Here is a 16,613-nt window from a genome sequence, read left to right as displayed (position 1 = left end):
ACGGGGTAAACCTCTTGCTGAGGTAATAGATGGCTTGCTCCTTTCTTCCCGTCTCATCATGTTGTCCCAAAACACAACCAAATGCCCCATCCAACACTGCAAGATAAAGCAATAGGGGTCTCCCTGGCTCGGGTGGAACCAAGACTGGCGGTGTCGACAAGTATTCCTTGATTCTGTCGAAGGCCTTTTGACAATCATCAGTCCATTTAGTGGCGGCATCCTTCTTTAGCATATTGAAGATGGGTTCACAAATGACAGTGGACTAAGCTATGAATCGGCTGATATAGTTGAGCCTTCCCAGAAAACTCATTACATCTTTCTTGTTCTTTAGCGGTGGCAACTCTTGAATGGATTTGACCTTTGACGGGTCCAATTCTATTCCCCGATGACTCAAAACGAAACCCAATAACTTTCCGACTGGGACCCCGAACGCACACTGGGCGGGATTCAGTTTTAAGTTGTATCTCCTCAGTTTGTTGAAGAATTTTCTCAAATCTCCCATGTGATCTGCAGCTTTCCTGGATTTAATGATGACGTCGTCCACATACACCTCGATCTCTTTATGTATCATATCATGAAAGATTGTGGTCATGGCTCTCATGTAGGAAGCACCAGCAGTCTTTAAACCGAACGACATCATTCTGTAACAGTACATTCCCCATGGCGTGATGAATGCCGTTTTCTCTGCATCTTCTTCATCCATCCATATCTGGTGGTATCCAGCAAAACAATCGACGAATGACTGGAGCTCATGTTTGGCGCAGTTATCAATCAGTATGTGTATATTTGGTAAAGGGAAACCATCTTTACGACTGGCTCGGTTGAGATCCCGGTAGTCGATACAGACTCTAACCTTCCCATCCTTCTTCGGTACCGGTACAACGTTGGCTAACCATGTTGGATACTCCACTACTCTGAGAACCCTGACTTTGACTTTCTTGGTGACCTCTTCTTTGATTTTCAAACTCATGTCTGACTACTCGAGGCTCTCCGGGCACTGGTGGTCCTGATTGACCAATTGGCGAGGTTCTCTCCTTGGTTCATAGCTTGAATGGAAGGGCCTTCCTCCACTTCCTCCTCGAAGATAACACAACAATCCATATCATCTTCCAGAAACAGGTTCTTTATTGCTGCTAGTGCCTCGTCTTCGTCTGATCCGTACGAAGTGTCGGTTGGCTGAAAAATCTGCTCCAACTGAGGTATATGGTGCTCCAGCGGATGGTATGGTCCACGCCATGGGGGTGAACAGTGGTTGAACTCCACCCAAGTGTACTCATACCCTAGGCCAAAAGTGGTACTGTGCTTCTTCATCTTGATAGGTTTGGTGATACCCTGCAGGTTCTTGCCAAGTCCTTTTCAGGGTTCATACCCGCTCCAATTCAGGATGCTCTCAATTTTGTTATCCCACCACTTGTCTTTGTCTATGGCGTTGAGTCGCTCGATGTGATGGTATGTTTCTCCACCGATTTTCCTTCTACCTCCGATCATCGGGATGGCCTGGCGACTATATATAGGGTTTCTACCGTCGCCATGAATGATTACTTCCTGATGATTCCATTCAAATTTTACAGCCTGATGCAAAGTTGAGGCCACAGCCCCAGCGGCGTGGATCCAGGGTCGTCCTAGCAACAAATTGTAGGACAATGGTACGTCAATGACTTGGAACTCGACATCGAACCAGGTGGGTCCCATCTGCAGGCATAAGCTAATTTCTCCAATGGTGGACCTATGAGATCCATCAAAAGCTTTGACACTGATAGCCCCGTCTTTGATCTCGTGCAATCCCTTACCCAATGTCCTGAGAGTTACCAACGGACAAATGTTGAGGCTGGATCCCCCGTCGACTAGAATCCTGGTGACAAAGTGATCCTCTCATTGCGCAGTGATGTGCAACGCTTTGTTGTGACCAAGCCCTTCTGGCGGCAATTCATCTTCATTGAAGGTGATCTTATGGCTTTCCAGTACCTGCCCCACCATGTTTGCTATTTCGCCTCCTGTTATGTTGCTGGGAACATAAGCTTCACTCAGTACTTTTATTAAGGCATTTTTATGTGTCTCTGAGCTTTGTAGAAGAGCCAGAATAGAAATCTGTGCTGGCGTTTTGTTTAGTTGCTCGACGACCGAGTACTCTTTGGCCTGTACCTTCCTCCAAAGGTCATCGGGTCCAGTTTCAACAGCCCGCCCGGAGGGCTGCTTGCTGGACTCAGCCAAGTGTTCCGGGGTGTATACCCTGCATGTCCTGGTCATGCCCTGTGCGGCAATCGCTTCCCTAGTATATGTCTTTCCCTTCCTTCTAGCCTCAGCGGTGTAATCCCAAGGTATAGCATTTGTCTTGAACGGGGTTACGTCTGTCATGGAGACTGGAATTGGTGCCTTAGGAGGTAACGCAGTAACTTCAAACGGTGTAGGCGCCCTTGGAACTCCGAACTCAACCTCAATTGGTTTTGGCGCCTTTGAAGGTGGTTCTTCAAACTCGAGTGGTACAGACACATTTACCACATCGCCCTTAGAGGGCTGAATCTGGACAACATTGGGATTGAGAGTAACTATTGGCTTCTTAGGCTCGTCTCCTTCAGCTATCAACCCGATTGACCCCTTGGGGTCCCAATCATTTTTTATCTCGATCATGTGGATGCCTCTACCCTCGTGGTCAGACAGAGGGTTGTTGCGGACATTAGGAGCAGGCTCCTTTGCTATAATGATTTTGTTGTCAATCAGGTTCTGAATCTTGTCTTTCAACGAGCGACACTCATCGATGGTATGGCCCTTCATCCCAGAATGGTATGCGCAAGTCTTGTTTGGGTTGATCCACTGGGACGGATTTTCTGGAGTTACGGCTGGCATAGGGGTAACGTAACCAGCTGCCTTGAGTTTTTGATATAATTGGTCAATTGGCTCGGCTATGGCGGTATATTGTCTGGGAGGTTTGCGGTCGAAGTTTGGTCTAGGTCGAGGGAAGTTTTGACGGGTAGGAGGTGATGGGTAGTGAGAAAGTTGGGAGTTATATGCTTGGTATATAGGTGCGGGTTGGGAATATCTGTGTAAAGCGGGTTCATACGTAGGTGGTGGAGCAGGTGATGGAATTTGGTAGGTGGGTGATGGTGCTTGATAATTTAGGGTAGGTTGATATGTGAGTGAAGCTGAGGGATAGGTTTGGTACTTCATAGGGGAGTTGTTCCTTTGCGCAGCCATCACAGAATTCAAATCCTTTTTCTTTGATGAGCCACCAGACTGTAAAGCCTTATTGGTAGCTTGCAATGCCTCGAGGTTAGTGACCATACCATTTTTGATGCCTTCTTCGATTCTTTCTCCCAACTTGATGATGTCGGAGAACTTTTGGCCCTCTATTAGCATCAGCCTTTCATAGTACTACGGATCCTGAGCACAGACGAAGAACCTGTTCATTTGTTTTTACTCTAAGGCCGGTCTGACCTTAGCAGCTCTGACCTCCAACGACTAGCATACTCGCGAAAGGTCTCTGTGAGCTTCTTATTGAGATTCTAGATATAGAACACATCTGGTGCGTTCTCAGTGTTGAACCTAAACCGATCCATAAAGTCAGACGCCATGTTCACCCAACTAGTCCATTTCTTTGCATCCTGGCTAATATACCATGATAAAGCATCACCCTTCAAACTCCTCATGAACAGCTTCATGCGAATCTTCTCGTCCCTTCCGACTCCTACCAGCTTATCACAATACATTCTGAGGTGGACCCTGGGATCACTTGTACCGTCGAATAGTTCGAACTTGGGAGGTTTGTACCCTTCCGGGAGCTCAACATCTGGCTGAACACAGAGATTTTCGTAATTTAACCCTTCAACACTTTTGTTACCTTCGAAATCTTGGACCCAGCTAGCCAACTTCTTGATCTCAGCGGCCAAATTCTGAATGAGGGAGGTCTTGTCATCTGTCTCGATTGCACTGACGATTTGCTAACTGTAATGTGGCATGGTGTCCACAAAGATTGGAGTGTTATGGTCTTTTGTTGTATTTTGTGTTTCAGGAACATGCAATGGAGTGTTGTTGCAGGTGTTGCAGGCTTGGGCATGAGCGGGTTGTGCTGGTGGTGTAGTATTGTTCTGGTTGTTGGCATCAGCAGCGGCAAAAGTGATTGACAGACTTGCCAGGTTTCGAACTTGTTCCAATTCTTCTTAAAATCTCAGCAAAGTTTGCTCAAGATGAGCAGCAGTTTCCTTAGTGATTGAAGCGTTCTGAGAGGTTTTCTCGATTTCCCATTTTGCCTTTGTTCCTGTTTCTGGTAGGACTTGGAGGAGGAGGAGGTGGAGGACCCTTGGATCTTGTTGAGTACGCTGATGGTGCCAAAATGCACGAACTAACCTTTAGGGAGGGGAAAATAAAAAAAAAAAACAAAAAGGTAAAAAGTTAGCGCAGATTCTGATAAGTAATATTGCAATATTTAAACACATTGTTCTGGAATATAAATTGCTTCCTAATTTGGGTGCCTCGTTGTGCCCGAGGTAAGCCTAGCGACAAATTAAATTTGGAGAACTTATAATGCTAAATGCCTCATTTTATTGATAAAAACAAGATGAGTCTTAAAACAACTGAATGATAAAAATATCACTAATGGCCAATGGCCTTATTACATTATGAAAGCAGAAAATAAGAGTCCTACTACTTGGTCCCAGAAGGACCTTCCCCAGATTCGGTACTCTTGCCTCCCTCGTATAGTTGCACCAGCTCGCGCAGTCCTAGCAGCAACCAAGCTCGGGACAGGTGCCCACCTTCATTACCCTCAGCATTCTGACAATCGTCGATCCTCTTCAGAAATTTACCTTCCAGTTCCACTAAGCCTCGTTCCAGATACACCAGCCGATTGTTGCCGTTGACAGCCATATCCTTCCACTCGTTGATCAGCTTCTCGTGGGCTTCCTGTATTTCCCGATGTTCATTCTCGCATTCTAGCATCCTTTTGCGCAGTTGATTGTATTTAACCTTTGCTGCAGTCTTTTCATCGATAAGCTTATGACTATGGACAAACCCTGGGTGACCCAAACCAATGTGATCATCTTCCAGCCAACCTGTGTAGTGCGGCACACACCCGACATGATACCTGTCTGGTTCAATAGACTCCTTCCCTAAAATGAGCTTGCAGTGCCACATATGCTGAGCGTGACACCTGTGCGGGCTATCATCATCTTGAAAGTCAGCCCTGAAATGACTCATTTTCTCTATCCTGGGTATGATTTGTTTCCTTCCGGCTTGCCTCATGACTCGGAGGGGGAAGTAAGGGTGAGTTCCCCTCAGGCCAATGAGTATGAGGAATGGTGCGTCTCGGGAACGGATAATGAACTCCCCCGTTGGGAACCACTCGAACATCCACTGAATTTGCTCTACTTTTAGACTCTCGAACAGCTCTACCCATCTACTGGCGTCCTCTGGCTGAGCGGACATGTTGGGTGTGAAGTTCATTCGCTTTGGGTAATGAAAGGCGATGTGGTCATCCCAATCCCTGCGTATGATTTCCTGTCTGTAGTCGCCTTTCTGAAGGTGTTCTATAAGCCAAAGCAGAAGTAACAGATTACAACCCTCGAAGTGCGGAGCCCCTTGTTGACATTTTCCCAAGGCTCGATAGATTTCAGCGATGATCATAGGTACTATGCTGAAAGACTGCCCGTCAATTCCTTCCATTAAGGTCTTGGTCACCATGGCTAGTCTGGTGTGGATCCTAGCCTTCTTCATAGGGAAAATTATCATGCCCAAGAAGCAAAACATGAACACGAACACCATTCTATGTATATCACCCAAAGAGGTAAGGGCGAATTCGTCCATGTAGGCGTGATAGGACTTGCTATGTCCATACCTCTCGTATAAGAAGTCGAAGGGTATGTAAGAGTCCTTTAAGCAGGAAAGGTCGGGGTTTTTCTTGAGTCCCATCATCTTAAGAAAGCCTCTACTTTTGTGATTCTCCGTCATAAGCAAACCCGGAGTTTCCCAAGGGATACCAGCTAGGCCCCCTATCTCTTCTAGCAGAGGGGTCATTTCCAAGTCTCCGAAACGGAACACTGATCGATCACCATCCCAAAACAAAGTGGCAGCCTCAATGATCTTGTTATTGGGTTGGATTTCCAGAAGTGAGGGTAAATTCCCTAAGTACTTGTGGACGAGGGTTTGATCACTACCATGAAGATCTTCCCACCAGTTTAGCAACCTTGGGTGGATGTTGGATACCATACCGAATCTGGGGACCTCGTGCCTCATTTTCTGCAAAACAAAATGTTAGGCCCTTAACCCCCACCGGACTCGACTATTTAAATCAATAATTAGCAAAAGGGCATTTAGTTCTCCAAATAAATGCACATAACGTGGAGGTGTCTGTTTGGGTTTCGAGGAAACCCGATGGACTTTGGTTTAGGCTATCTTAATGAGTCATTATGCGGACAACATAATTGACTCGGCTAAGTTTGACCATGATGCATGAACAGTTTAATAGAGTAAGGTTTCTACTTTGAAGTGCTAGACAAGGTACCCCTGAGCGGACAACTCAAGAGGGAAAGGCGCGGAACCGTCGACTACACCATTGATCGACTGGTTTTACCGCAAATATGCCTTTGTCACATTTAGGGGTTATGATATCGGAAGGGCGCAACCACTCATTATAAGCGTTGCTATAGGATTTGTTTTGGCACGAGTGGGATATGATGTTGAGAGATGCAATTACAATAATAAAACAAATTACATGTATTTTCACGTTCATAAAGTAAAGATTACAATAAATGCTCGGAAATGAAAACGGAATTGAGATAATGGTAAAGCAGTAAAGGGGAGAGCAATTAAAGGAAAAGAAAACAGGAAGAGTCAAGTTAGTATTCACGGAGAAATGATTAAAAGCAGGAAATAAAGATAATAAAGGAAGCAATAAAGTCATAAAAGAACGTAATGGTAAAAGCCTTAAAGCATGTCCCCAGCAGAGTCGCCATGCTATCGACGCCCCCCTTTTTCCTAAAGAGCGAAATCGGGTTTATGACATTATGGACAAAACAACTCTTATCCCTTTCGAGGAATCGTGTTATGGAATTTGAAGAGTCGCCACCTAATGATTATAGTGCATTAGGACACCTTTAAAGAAGATAAGAGGATTTTGAAAGATAAACCAGAGTTCGGGTAAGGGCTTGAGATTATCTCGAGGGGAAGGTGTTAGGCACCCCTCAAGATCCACTAGTGTGGTTCCCGACCGTGCTTAATTATGACTTTAAGAAGAGTAGGAATAAACATTAATTTAAGAAAACATCAATAACTAAAGAAGGAGAAAAGGGGTCCTAGGTTTAAATATAATATGGATCACTTCAATGCAATATCCAGTAATCACTGCTCAGAAGAGGGGTCGCACGTGATATTAGCGCATCGGTCATCATCTCCATATTCTACCCTTCCTCCCCCCATCAAAGTATTAAACGCGATTAGTCTCGTTTTGCTTATTGCATGCTAGTACCCGTCCCGACCTATTAGTCCCGGGGTATTTGAACTTCTAATCCTAAAAGAAATAAAGGGGTAAAGGCATATATGGAGTTTCAAAAGGATAAAATACTAGGCGTCAATCAAAACAAATAGCAGATAAGTGGGAAATAAAACAAATACTCAAAAGGCTCATACAAACCCCATAAATAACATAGCAATTATTTTAGCATGTCTTACAATTACTGATTTGGTCTTAAGATTAAAACTGACAGTGGACAGATTAGTTTAACACAAAGTTGGATAATAAGTCTACTTTGAGCCCCTCGGGTCCGGTTTGTTAGAAATCAAAAGTATTTTAGGCGAATGATTTAGAAAATACTGATATCAGAAGAGGTAATCAGATGTAGAAGAATTTTAAAGGAAAGTACAGATTTCGAAAGCATCAACTGTTTGAGTGAAAAAGCAAAAGAGTTATGCAAGAATTTTTGAAGGCAGGAATATTTTTGAGAAAAGGATTTGGTTGCAGAATTGTTTTAAAGGCAGTTTCGGGAATTGATTAAAATGCTTAGGCAGAACTATTTAAGAAAAAAAACTGTTCATGGAAAAGAATGCAGATTTGTAGAGTTTGAAAGCACACATGGTTTACAAAAGAGTTTTGTTGAAAACATTACTTAAAAAACGTTAAGAACCAATTGACAGACTACTGTTACTTAAACAGATCAAGCGAGTTGCAATTAATCCTATAGGCATGACATCTACGTTTCGATTTTTAAAGGGGGTTGTTAAAGCATTGGTAAAAGATGAGCGTAATTATCTTACAGTTTGCCTAACGCATATGCAGTTCCTATAGACATGATTTCTATCCTGCTTGCAATACAAAATCCTATAGGCATGATTTCTGAATGGTATGCAATATTAAAACCTATAGGCATGGTTTCTAAGTGATTTGCAATGTTAAGGTCCTATAGGCATGATTTCTATATGATTTGCAATATTGAAGTCCTATAGGCATGATTTCTACTCATTGACTGATGCAAACAACATAAACCCCTCCCACACCCTTTTACTAATATTACAAAGTTATTACAAAAGTGGAAGGGAAAGACTAAAAAATAAATACATCAAAACTAAAACAGACCCGAGGAAGCCCAAAGAAACCTTAATGTCCAACACATGTATTTTACCAAATCCGGGCTCCAGATTCCAAGGCCTTCTCTTGGAGTGTTTCAAAGTTCCAAGGGCTTTCAGGAAGCCCAGGCAATGCTTACACCCTAAAGATTGAGTAGAATAGTGCAATGTGTGGAATTACCAACCCTTAGGCATCCAAGTTCAAAGGGAACTCTAGGGTCCCAAAGCATGGCTTACCATAGGGGGGTAGGACTTGAATAACAAAGAATAAGTGTAAAAGTGAGGGGATTAGAGGAGACCAAAGCAAAGGGTGGTCATACCTAGCCATGGATGGGACTGGCACACCCCTAATACTTTACTTGGTTCAAGCAAATAAGAGAGAAAACTTTAGAAAGTCAGACTTAGGCCTATATGGTGATTAGGACACCACCAGACTTGAGTCAAGCTCAACACATAACAGGGTTAAAGGAATGGGACTAATTTGAGTATAGGTTTAGAGCAACCTGGTTCTAAACTAGGGATGGCAATAGAGTGCCACCCTAGTCTAAACAATACTCACACACAAAAGGGGTTCAAGGAAAGGGATTGATATGAAAACATTTGTACCAACAAACAGAGTTAAGCCACGAGGACTTGGGAAAAGGGATGTACAGGAAAGTACTTACACAAGCATAACAGAATCAAAGACATGGGAATATGGGGTAGGGATGTAACATGCTGAAGTTTAACTGCATAATGTAAGAAAGTCGAACATAAACAGACATATGAAAAGGGTAAATAAACACGTAGTTTGGAAATGGTATTTAAATCATGGACATACCAGTTGCAAACTCAAACAGTGAAGCAAGTAGGGCAGATAGAATCCTATAGCTTAGCCTTGCCTTTCAGCCGGCTAAACCCAATCAGAACAAGTAGCAGAGAAGAGAAGAAAGAGTTTAGTGAGTGTGAACTTGCAATTCTTCCTCTTATGAAATAAAAGGGGTGGGGGTTTTTATAGTTTGAAAGTAAGCAGTAAGTAAGGAAAGAAAATAACTTAGTATCAAGTCATAATCAATTAGGGAAAGGACTTCATTTAATTAAGGAATCGGACTTAAGGTAATAAAACAGAGTTTCATTTATGGAAAGAAGAATCAAGAATAAATTGTAAAATAAAGGGTAAATACATATAAAGTTTTGAAAGATACACGGTTTTAAGCAAATAAGGCAAGAATAGAATCACTAATCACATAGTAAATCAAGAAATTAGGGATTCGAGCTCAGTATTGAATTCAGTCAGAGAATAGGTCCAAATCAGTCAAAAAGAAAGAATCAAAATAGATTCATAGGAAATCAACCCCCAAAATTAGGGTTATTTTGAAAGAAAAATGTTTGACTATAAAAGATGCATAAACTTAAACATGCAGGGCTAAGATTAAACAAACAGTGTAGTCATGTGATCAAAATAGAAGAACATAGATATGCAAGAATAAAAAGGTCTTGCAAAGCTTAGAAAGAATCGGAAACATGAGATGGGTTTGGAGAATTAGGGTTTTGAAATCAGGCAAGCAGCAAACAATCGCACACAAGTAGTTTGAAAAAATTCTCCAAAATTTAGGGTTTCTTCCACAAGTCAAGTGTAGAGTCGAAAGCATATAAAATCAGGCAAAAATAAACTCAGGAGGTCTAAAGAACACAAATATTCATGGAAACCTAAGTAAAGAAAAATACAGTAAAGAAATTACTCGGAAACACTAGAAGGAATTACAATAAAGAAAAATACGCAGAAATCATAGTGAAAACATTTAGGAATTACAGCAAAGCCAAATAACGCAAGAAATCACAGTAGAACAAGTAGAAATCACAGAAACCCTTTAATTTTGAGAAGATGAACAGTTTTGAAAACAAAAAATCGAAAAGATGTAAAAAATACTTAAAAATCCTAGAAAATAGCCCGGATCTGAAGTAGATCTTAGAGAGAAACAAAGAAAACCTCGAAGGCTTAGGGTTTCAGAGAAAACCCTAGAAAAATGAGAAAGGCCTGGAACGGGCTGGTCCTGAGTCGGAGATGGATTCACAGGGCTAGGACTCGCCGGAGATGAGCCGGAAATGGCCATAGAAACTGAATCAGAGAGATTCTGAGTCAAGGTCTTCAAGGTCGGACTCTGAAACCTCGAGCAAAAGGAGTATAGAGGTACGTGGGGGTAGATACAGGTTACACAGGGCCTGGGAAGCCATGATTTCCGGTGGAACGAGGTCGGAGAGCAGCGGAGAGGGCTAGGGTTTCAGAGGGAAGTTGAGAGCGTTTTGAGAGACGAGGGGATACAAGGGCGGCTCATTTGTGTAAATGATTTAGGGTTAGGGATCTTGTGGGTTTAATTAAGGAAGGGGCTAACGTGGACCGTTGATCTAAATAATCAACGGCCACGATTTAAAATGGGGATCCGGGCGGGTTATATCAATAGGGTGTGGGTCGGGTAATTAATGAAATTGGGACGGAATTGGGTTGGATTGGGGTTGAAATTGAGGGTGCAATTTGGGCTACAATTGAAATAAAAAGGGACTGCAATTTAAATAGCCAATTTTCCCCGTTTTGATTTTATAAAAATAGTAAATAGTGTTTAAAAATCAAATTAAAAATACCGAGTTAATAAGCAATTCATAAGTATTAATTTTAAAATATTAGAAATGATTTTGTGATTACGATGCTATTAAATCGAGAAATAGGCTAAAATTGCAATTTCATGCAATTTTAGTTTAAAAATATCAAATGGACTTGTAAAATTATGCAAAAATTATATAAATTATATTTTGTGTAAATGCGAGAATAAAATAAATTATTCGCCAAAATGACAAGTTTTGAGAATAATTATTGATTTTTATAGTGCAAAATAGGCCATAAATTAGTTTTAAAAATCTTTAAAAATTTGGGGAAATACCAAAGCCTTTGGGCGTGCTTGTAAATGCATACATATGCTATTTTAAAAGTATTTTTAGTATAAAAATACATAGAGAAAAATTGGGTATCAACAATAATCATATACTAAGACTAGAGGAAGACTTTTGGAAGTTAAAATCACGTATAAGTTGGTTAAATGATGGTGACGCAAATACAGAGTTTTTTCATCTAACCACATTGAATCGTAGAAGAAATAATCGAATAACAGCTATTCAAGACCAAGGGGGGAACTGGATTACAAACCCCCATCAAATAAAGGATAGTATTATTCATTTTTACAAAAATTTATTCACTACTACAAAAACAGTCTCTTACCCAAAAACTACAATCCTCCCTCACAATGTCCTTATGAGAGAAGACCAACTTCGATTAATACACCCTTTACACGATGATGAAATCATAAATTCTATAAATTCGTTTCAACCTTTAAAGGCTCCTGGTCCGGATGGTCTTCATCCCCTATTTTATCAGAAATATTAGGACACTATAGGTTCCTCTGTCAAATACTTTTGTCATAAAGTTTTCCAAGATCATCAAATTGACCCTTCAATCAATACAACTTATATTTGCATAATTCCAAAAAAAGACAATGCATCCATAATTTCTCAATACAGGCCCATCAGCCTTTGTAATACCATCTATAAGATTATTACAAAAATTATTATGAACAGATTAAAACCAATACTAGAACAAATTATTCAACCTAGTCAGTACAGTTTCCAGAAAAACAAAAGAGCGATTGACAATGCTATAATTGTGCAAGAAATAATTCGTAATTTTGCAAAAACCAAGGGTAATAATTTTAAAATTCTACTCAAACTGGACCTAGAAAAAGCTTTCGATAAGTTGGAATGGTCTTTCATTCATCACACACTAATTTCTTTAAATTTTTCCTCAGATATTATTAAACTGATTATGTCTTGTATCACTACTGCTTCAACCTCAATATTAATTAATGGTAATCCCACTGATTATCTCCAACCAACGAGAGGCATCAGACAAGGTGACCCGTTATCACCCTATATTTTTATTTTATGTCTGGAAATGTTATCACCAAAAAATAAACACAGCAGTAGATTATCGGGCGTGGACGCCCATTTCATCAGCAAAAAGAGGACCTCAAATATCCCATTTATTATTTGCTGATGACATTATAATTACATGTCAAATAACTGTTACAACATCTCACTCAATTCTCAATACTCTTAGTCAGTTCACACAGCAGTCAGGTAAAACTATAAACTTTGAGAAATCAAAAATTTATTTCTCAAAAAATTGTACAAACCAAATCAAACAAAGCATTTCTCAACTATTTCATATGGACGAAGAGAAAAGTTTTGGTATATATTTAGGGTATCCCATCTTTATAAAAAATTAATCAAAAAGGGATTATCAGTTCCTACTAGAAGATTTCAAAAGCAAACTAGCAGGCTGTAAAATAAATTTTTTAACTAGGGCTGGTAGGGAAACTCTAATACGATCTACTTTAAACCAACTTCCTAGTCATCTGATGTATTATATAAAAATACATGCTTATATAATTTCCTACCTTAATCGGTACCAACGAAATTTCCTCTGGTGTACAACACCACAAAAGAAAAAAATTCATTTGGTAAAATGGTCCAAGGTTACACAACCTATCCAATAAGGAGGATTAGGTATACAAAACCTAACTAGCAAAAATAAAGCACTACATGCAAGTCTTGCATGGAGACTGTTTAATAATCCACATCAACTATGGGCACATCTGTTATTACATAGTAATTTGCGACCATCTCCTCTCTCCAAAGGCATTGGATCCAATACTTGACGTAATATTATGAAAGGTTGGTCCTACTGTCGTCTAGGGTACAAGTGAAATCTTACCACTGGACAACATGTTAGGTTTTGGAATGATCCATGGATCCTCCCAAATACCACTCTTCGTAACTACATGGAAGGGCCATTACCACAATATGAGGAGAGGAAATTGGTCTCACATTTTTACTACAATAATACCTGGCATTTGGAGAAGTTAAGTTACATATGGCTTTACCAGCAAGTTTAAAATCTTAAATAGCCAAAATTTACATGCCTACCACACATGTATCACCTGATCAAATTTACTGGGCTCTAACAGACAACGGTAATTTTTCTACAAAATCTATCTACAATACCTTAATACAGAATACTCTTTCAACGAGCATACACACATCTCAATCCTATAGGTGAATTTAGAAACTTCATATTCCACCAAAAATAAATTTCTTCTTATGGTTAATGTGTCATGACAGACTCCCAACAGCAACATATCTTGCACGACTAGGTATCATTGATTCAGACACATGCCAAAAATGTAACACATGCCCCGAAATAATCCTCCATATATTTTGGGAATGTCCTCAGGCTAGACAACTTTGGACATCTCTAGGCATTCCAATTAATACCCTTACTACTCCTATGACACAATATACTATTCTCAACTGGTTGCATCAACTTGTCTGCACAGTGTCATCATCAACCCCTAAGAATATTCCATACACAACACTAATTCCATTTGCCATGTGGCAACTTTGGACAGTAAGAATAAACGATTACTAGAAAAACAAAAATGCACTCTTACAGCTTCTCATTTTGTTAAACCAGCTGCTGAATATTACTTTCTCACAAATCCTGCAAAAAAATCTCACCCCCTAACACCTGTGTATATAAAATGACATCCACCAAATCGGGACGCTTATAAATTAAATATTGATGGATCCTGCTCATCGAGCAAGGGCAGATATGGCGTTGGTGGTGTTTTTAGAAATGTACAAGGACATTGGATTATAGGGTTTGCAGGAACTGCACCAGAAGGCAAAACTGTTCAAACAAAACTTCTTGCACTTCTCATGGGACTCCAACTTGCTGCACAAATGAAGCTAAAGCCCCTCGTCATTGAAACAGATGCACAAGTACTTATAGGTATGTTTTAATCACCTACAATCCAATATACTAATATTATTAATGACTGTAGGTCGTTACTTCGACAGTTGGATAGTCCACCTCTACAACATATCTACAGAGAGCAAAATGGTGTTGTTGATAGCTTAGCTACATATGGAGCAATGCATACAAAGGAGCACTGCTTACTTTTTGGAAAACCACCACTTTTTGCTACGCCCTCCTACACACAGGATCAACAGGGCACGTTACAAAGAAGGCTAATTAGGAGTAGCACTACTGCTTCAGTTAAATCACCTTTTGCCTCAAATGTTTTGTGTAATACTAACAGTATATCTAGGAGTGTGCCATCTACTACTACTATTGTGTTGTCTAGTTTAACTACTACTTCTACTACTAGCCTGTCTAGTTTAACTACTAGTTCTACTACTAGTCATGCTACTTTTGTACAAAGAATACCTTTAATGCATCTACTCAACAAGTGTGCTGTATCTTTTTAAGGTTTATATAATATAACTTATCTTTCCGACCAAAAAAAAAAGCGACCAAATTATGGGAAAAAAAGAGGAATGAAAAAATAGGTATAACGCATCAACTATATGTGCTATATCCATTTTTTTAACAAACAAGTTAACGACCATTCCCCTCTTCTTCTTCTTTTTTTTTTGTTGAAAAATACATAGCGCATGAAAAACATATAAAGGACATTTAATTTACTATAAGAACTCAATGGTTAAATGCTAGATTTAAAGGTGGGTTTTAGCCTTAGAGTTGAGGGTTCAATTCTTGCTTTCTACAAAATTTGGTTTCTCTCTTCTACTTTTTTTCTTTCATTTTTCGTTTCTTTTCATTATTTCGTTTAAGCATTTACATATAAATACTTTAGTATTTATAAGTACTTCCAATGTAATTAAAATAATTTAAAAATTATGATTTTAAATTTATTAAAAGGAAAAAAAGCTTGTAAAAAAAATACCAATACGTTTAATAGTTGTTATTTTGTATTATATGATAATGAAATTAATTTTTTCCTCTTTTTATTTTCAACATAGAATTATGAGTTTTCTTTTATAATTAAAATGTTTTATAAGAAAATTTTAATTAATACACACATTTTAATCCAATGATTGAGATTTCTTTTTGGTTTTGACTTTAATTATTACAATTTTAGTTATGTGTAAATTCTATGCCTTTTATTAATCAAAATCACAACTATAAATCATATATTTTCTATATTTTTCCTGAAATGTATTTTTTATTTTTCCTTTTGTTCCCTGGCTATTGTAATTGTATTATCCGTTAGAATTTTATAATTAAGAATGTGGTTGATCTTATTATTAAATATAAACTGATTGTAACTGTGATGATCCAAAAGGTCATCTCGTGTTTTAGAATTCAATTTGGGGTTCCGAGGCCTTCAATACCTCATTTTTTATTCTTGAATTGCGTGCGCAGTCCGAGCGCGTTTCCGAAAAGCCTTTATGTGAAAATCTGGGAAAATATTAAGTTTTGCTTTTAAAATTAATTTAAGTTGACTTCGGTCAACATTTTGAGTAAACGGACCTGGACCCGTATTTTGACGGTCCCGAAAGGTCCGTAGTAAAATATGGGACGTAGGCAGATGCCCGAAATTAAATTTCGAGGCCCCTAGCTCGAGAAATAAATTTTTGAAGAAAATTGTTAAATTGAAAATATAATGTTTTTTAGAAATTGAATAATGTTTGATCTTGTTGGTATCGGGCTCGTATTTTGGTTTCTAAACCCGGTATAGGTTTAATATGGTATTTAAGTCATGTCTGTGAAATTTGGTGAGAAACGGAGTTTATATGACGTGATTCGGACCCTCGGTCGTGAAAATAAAAACTTTAAGTGTTCTTGAGAATTTCATTGATTTTGATGCTAAATCCATAGTTTTAGGTGTTATTTTAGCAATTTGATCACACGAGCAAGTCCGTATGATATTTTTAGACTTGTGTGCATGTTTGATTTGGAGCCCTGTGGGTTCGGGTGAGTTTCGGATAAGCTTCGGGATGTTTTGAAATTAGGAATTTCTACTGTTTTGTTGTTGCAGGTGCACATGTATTTTGTGCTTCGCGATTGCGAAGAGTAAATTTGTCTGAGGGAGCAATCCTTCTACGCGAACGCGAGGCACTGGTCGCGAACGCGAAGCGTTTGGGGGCATTACCCTTCGCGAACGCGACCAGGC

General features: G+C 39.5%; 1 protein-coding gene across 1 annotated transcript; it reads right to left on the bottom strand.

Annotated features, from left to right (window-relative positions):
- Nucleotides 1-1,872: 1,872 nt before the first annotated feature.
- LOC138875032 (extensin-2-like) lies at nt 1,873-3,354 on the bottom strand. The gene has a single exon (XM_070153839.1). It carries the CDS (start codon nt 3,352-3,354, stop codon nt 1,873-1,875), a length of 1,482 nt encoding a protein of 493 aa, XP_070009940.1.
- Between the last annotated feature and the right edge of the window lie 13,259 nt (nt 3,355-16,613).

Source organism: Nicotiana sylvestris, chromosome 8, assembly GCF_000393655.2.
Source record: "Nicotiana sylvestris chromosome 8, ASM39365v2, whole genome shotgun sequence".
Taxonomy (NCBI): domain Eukaryota; kingdom Viridiplantae; phylum Streptophyta; class Magnoliopsida; order Solanales; family Solanaceae; genus Nicotiana; species Nicotiana sylvestris.
The sequence above is the reverse complement of the archived record's forward strand: the minus strand, read 5'-3'. Positions and strand labels throughout refer to the sequence as shown.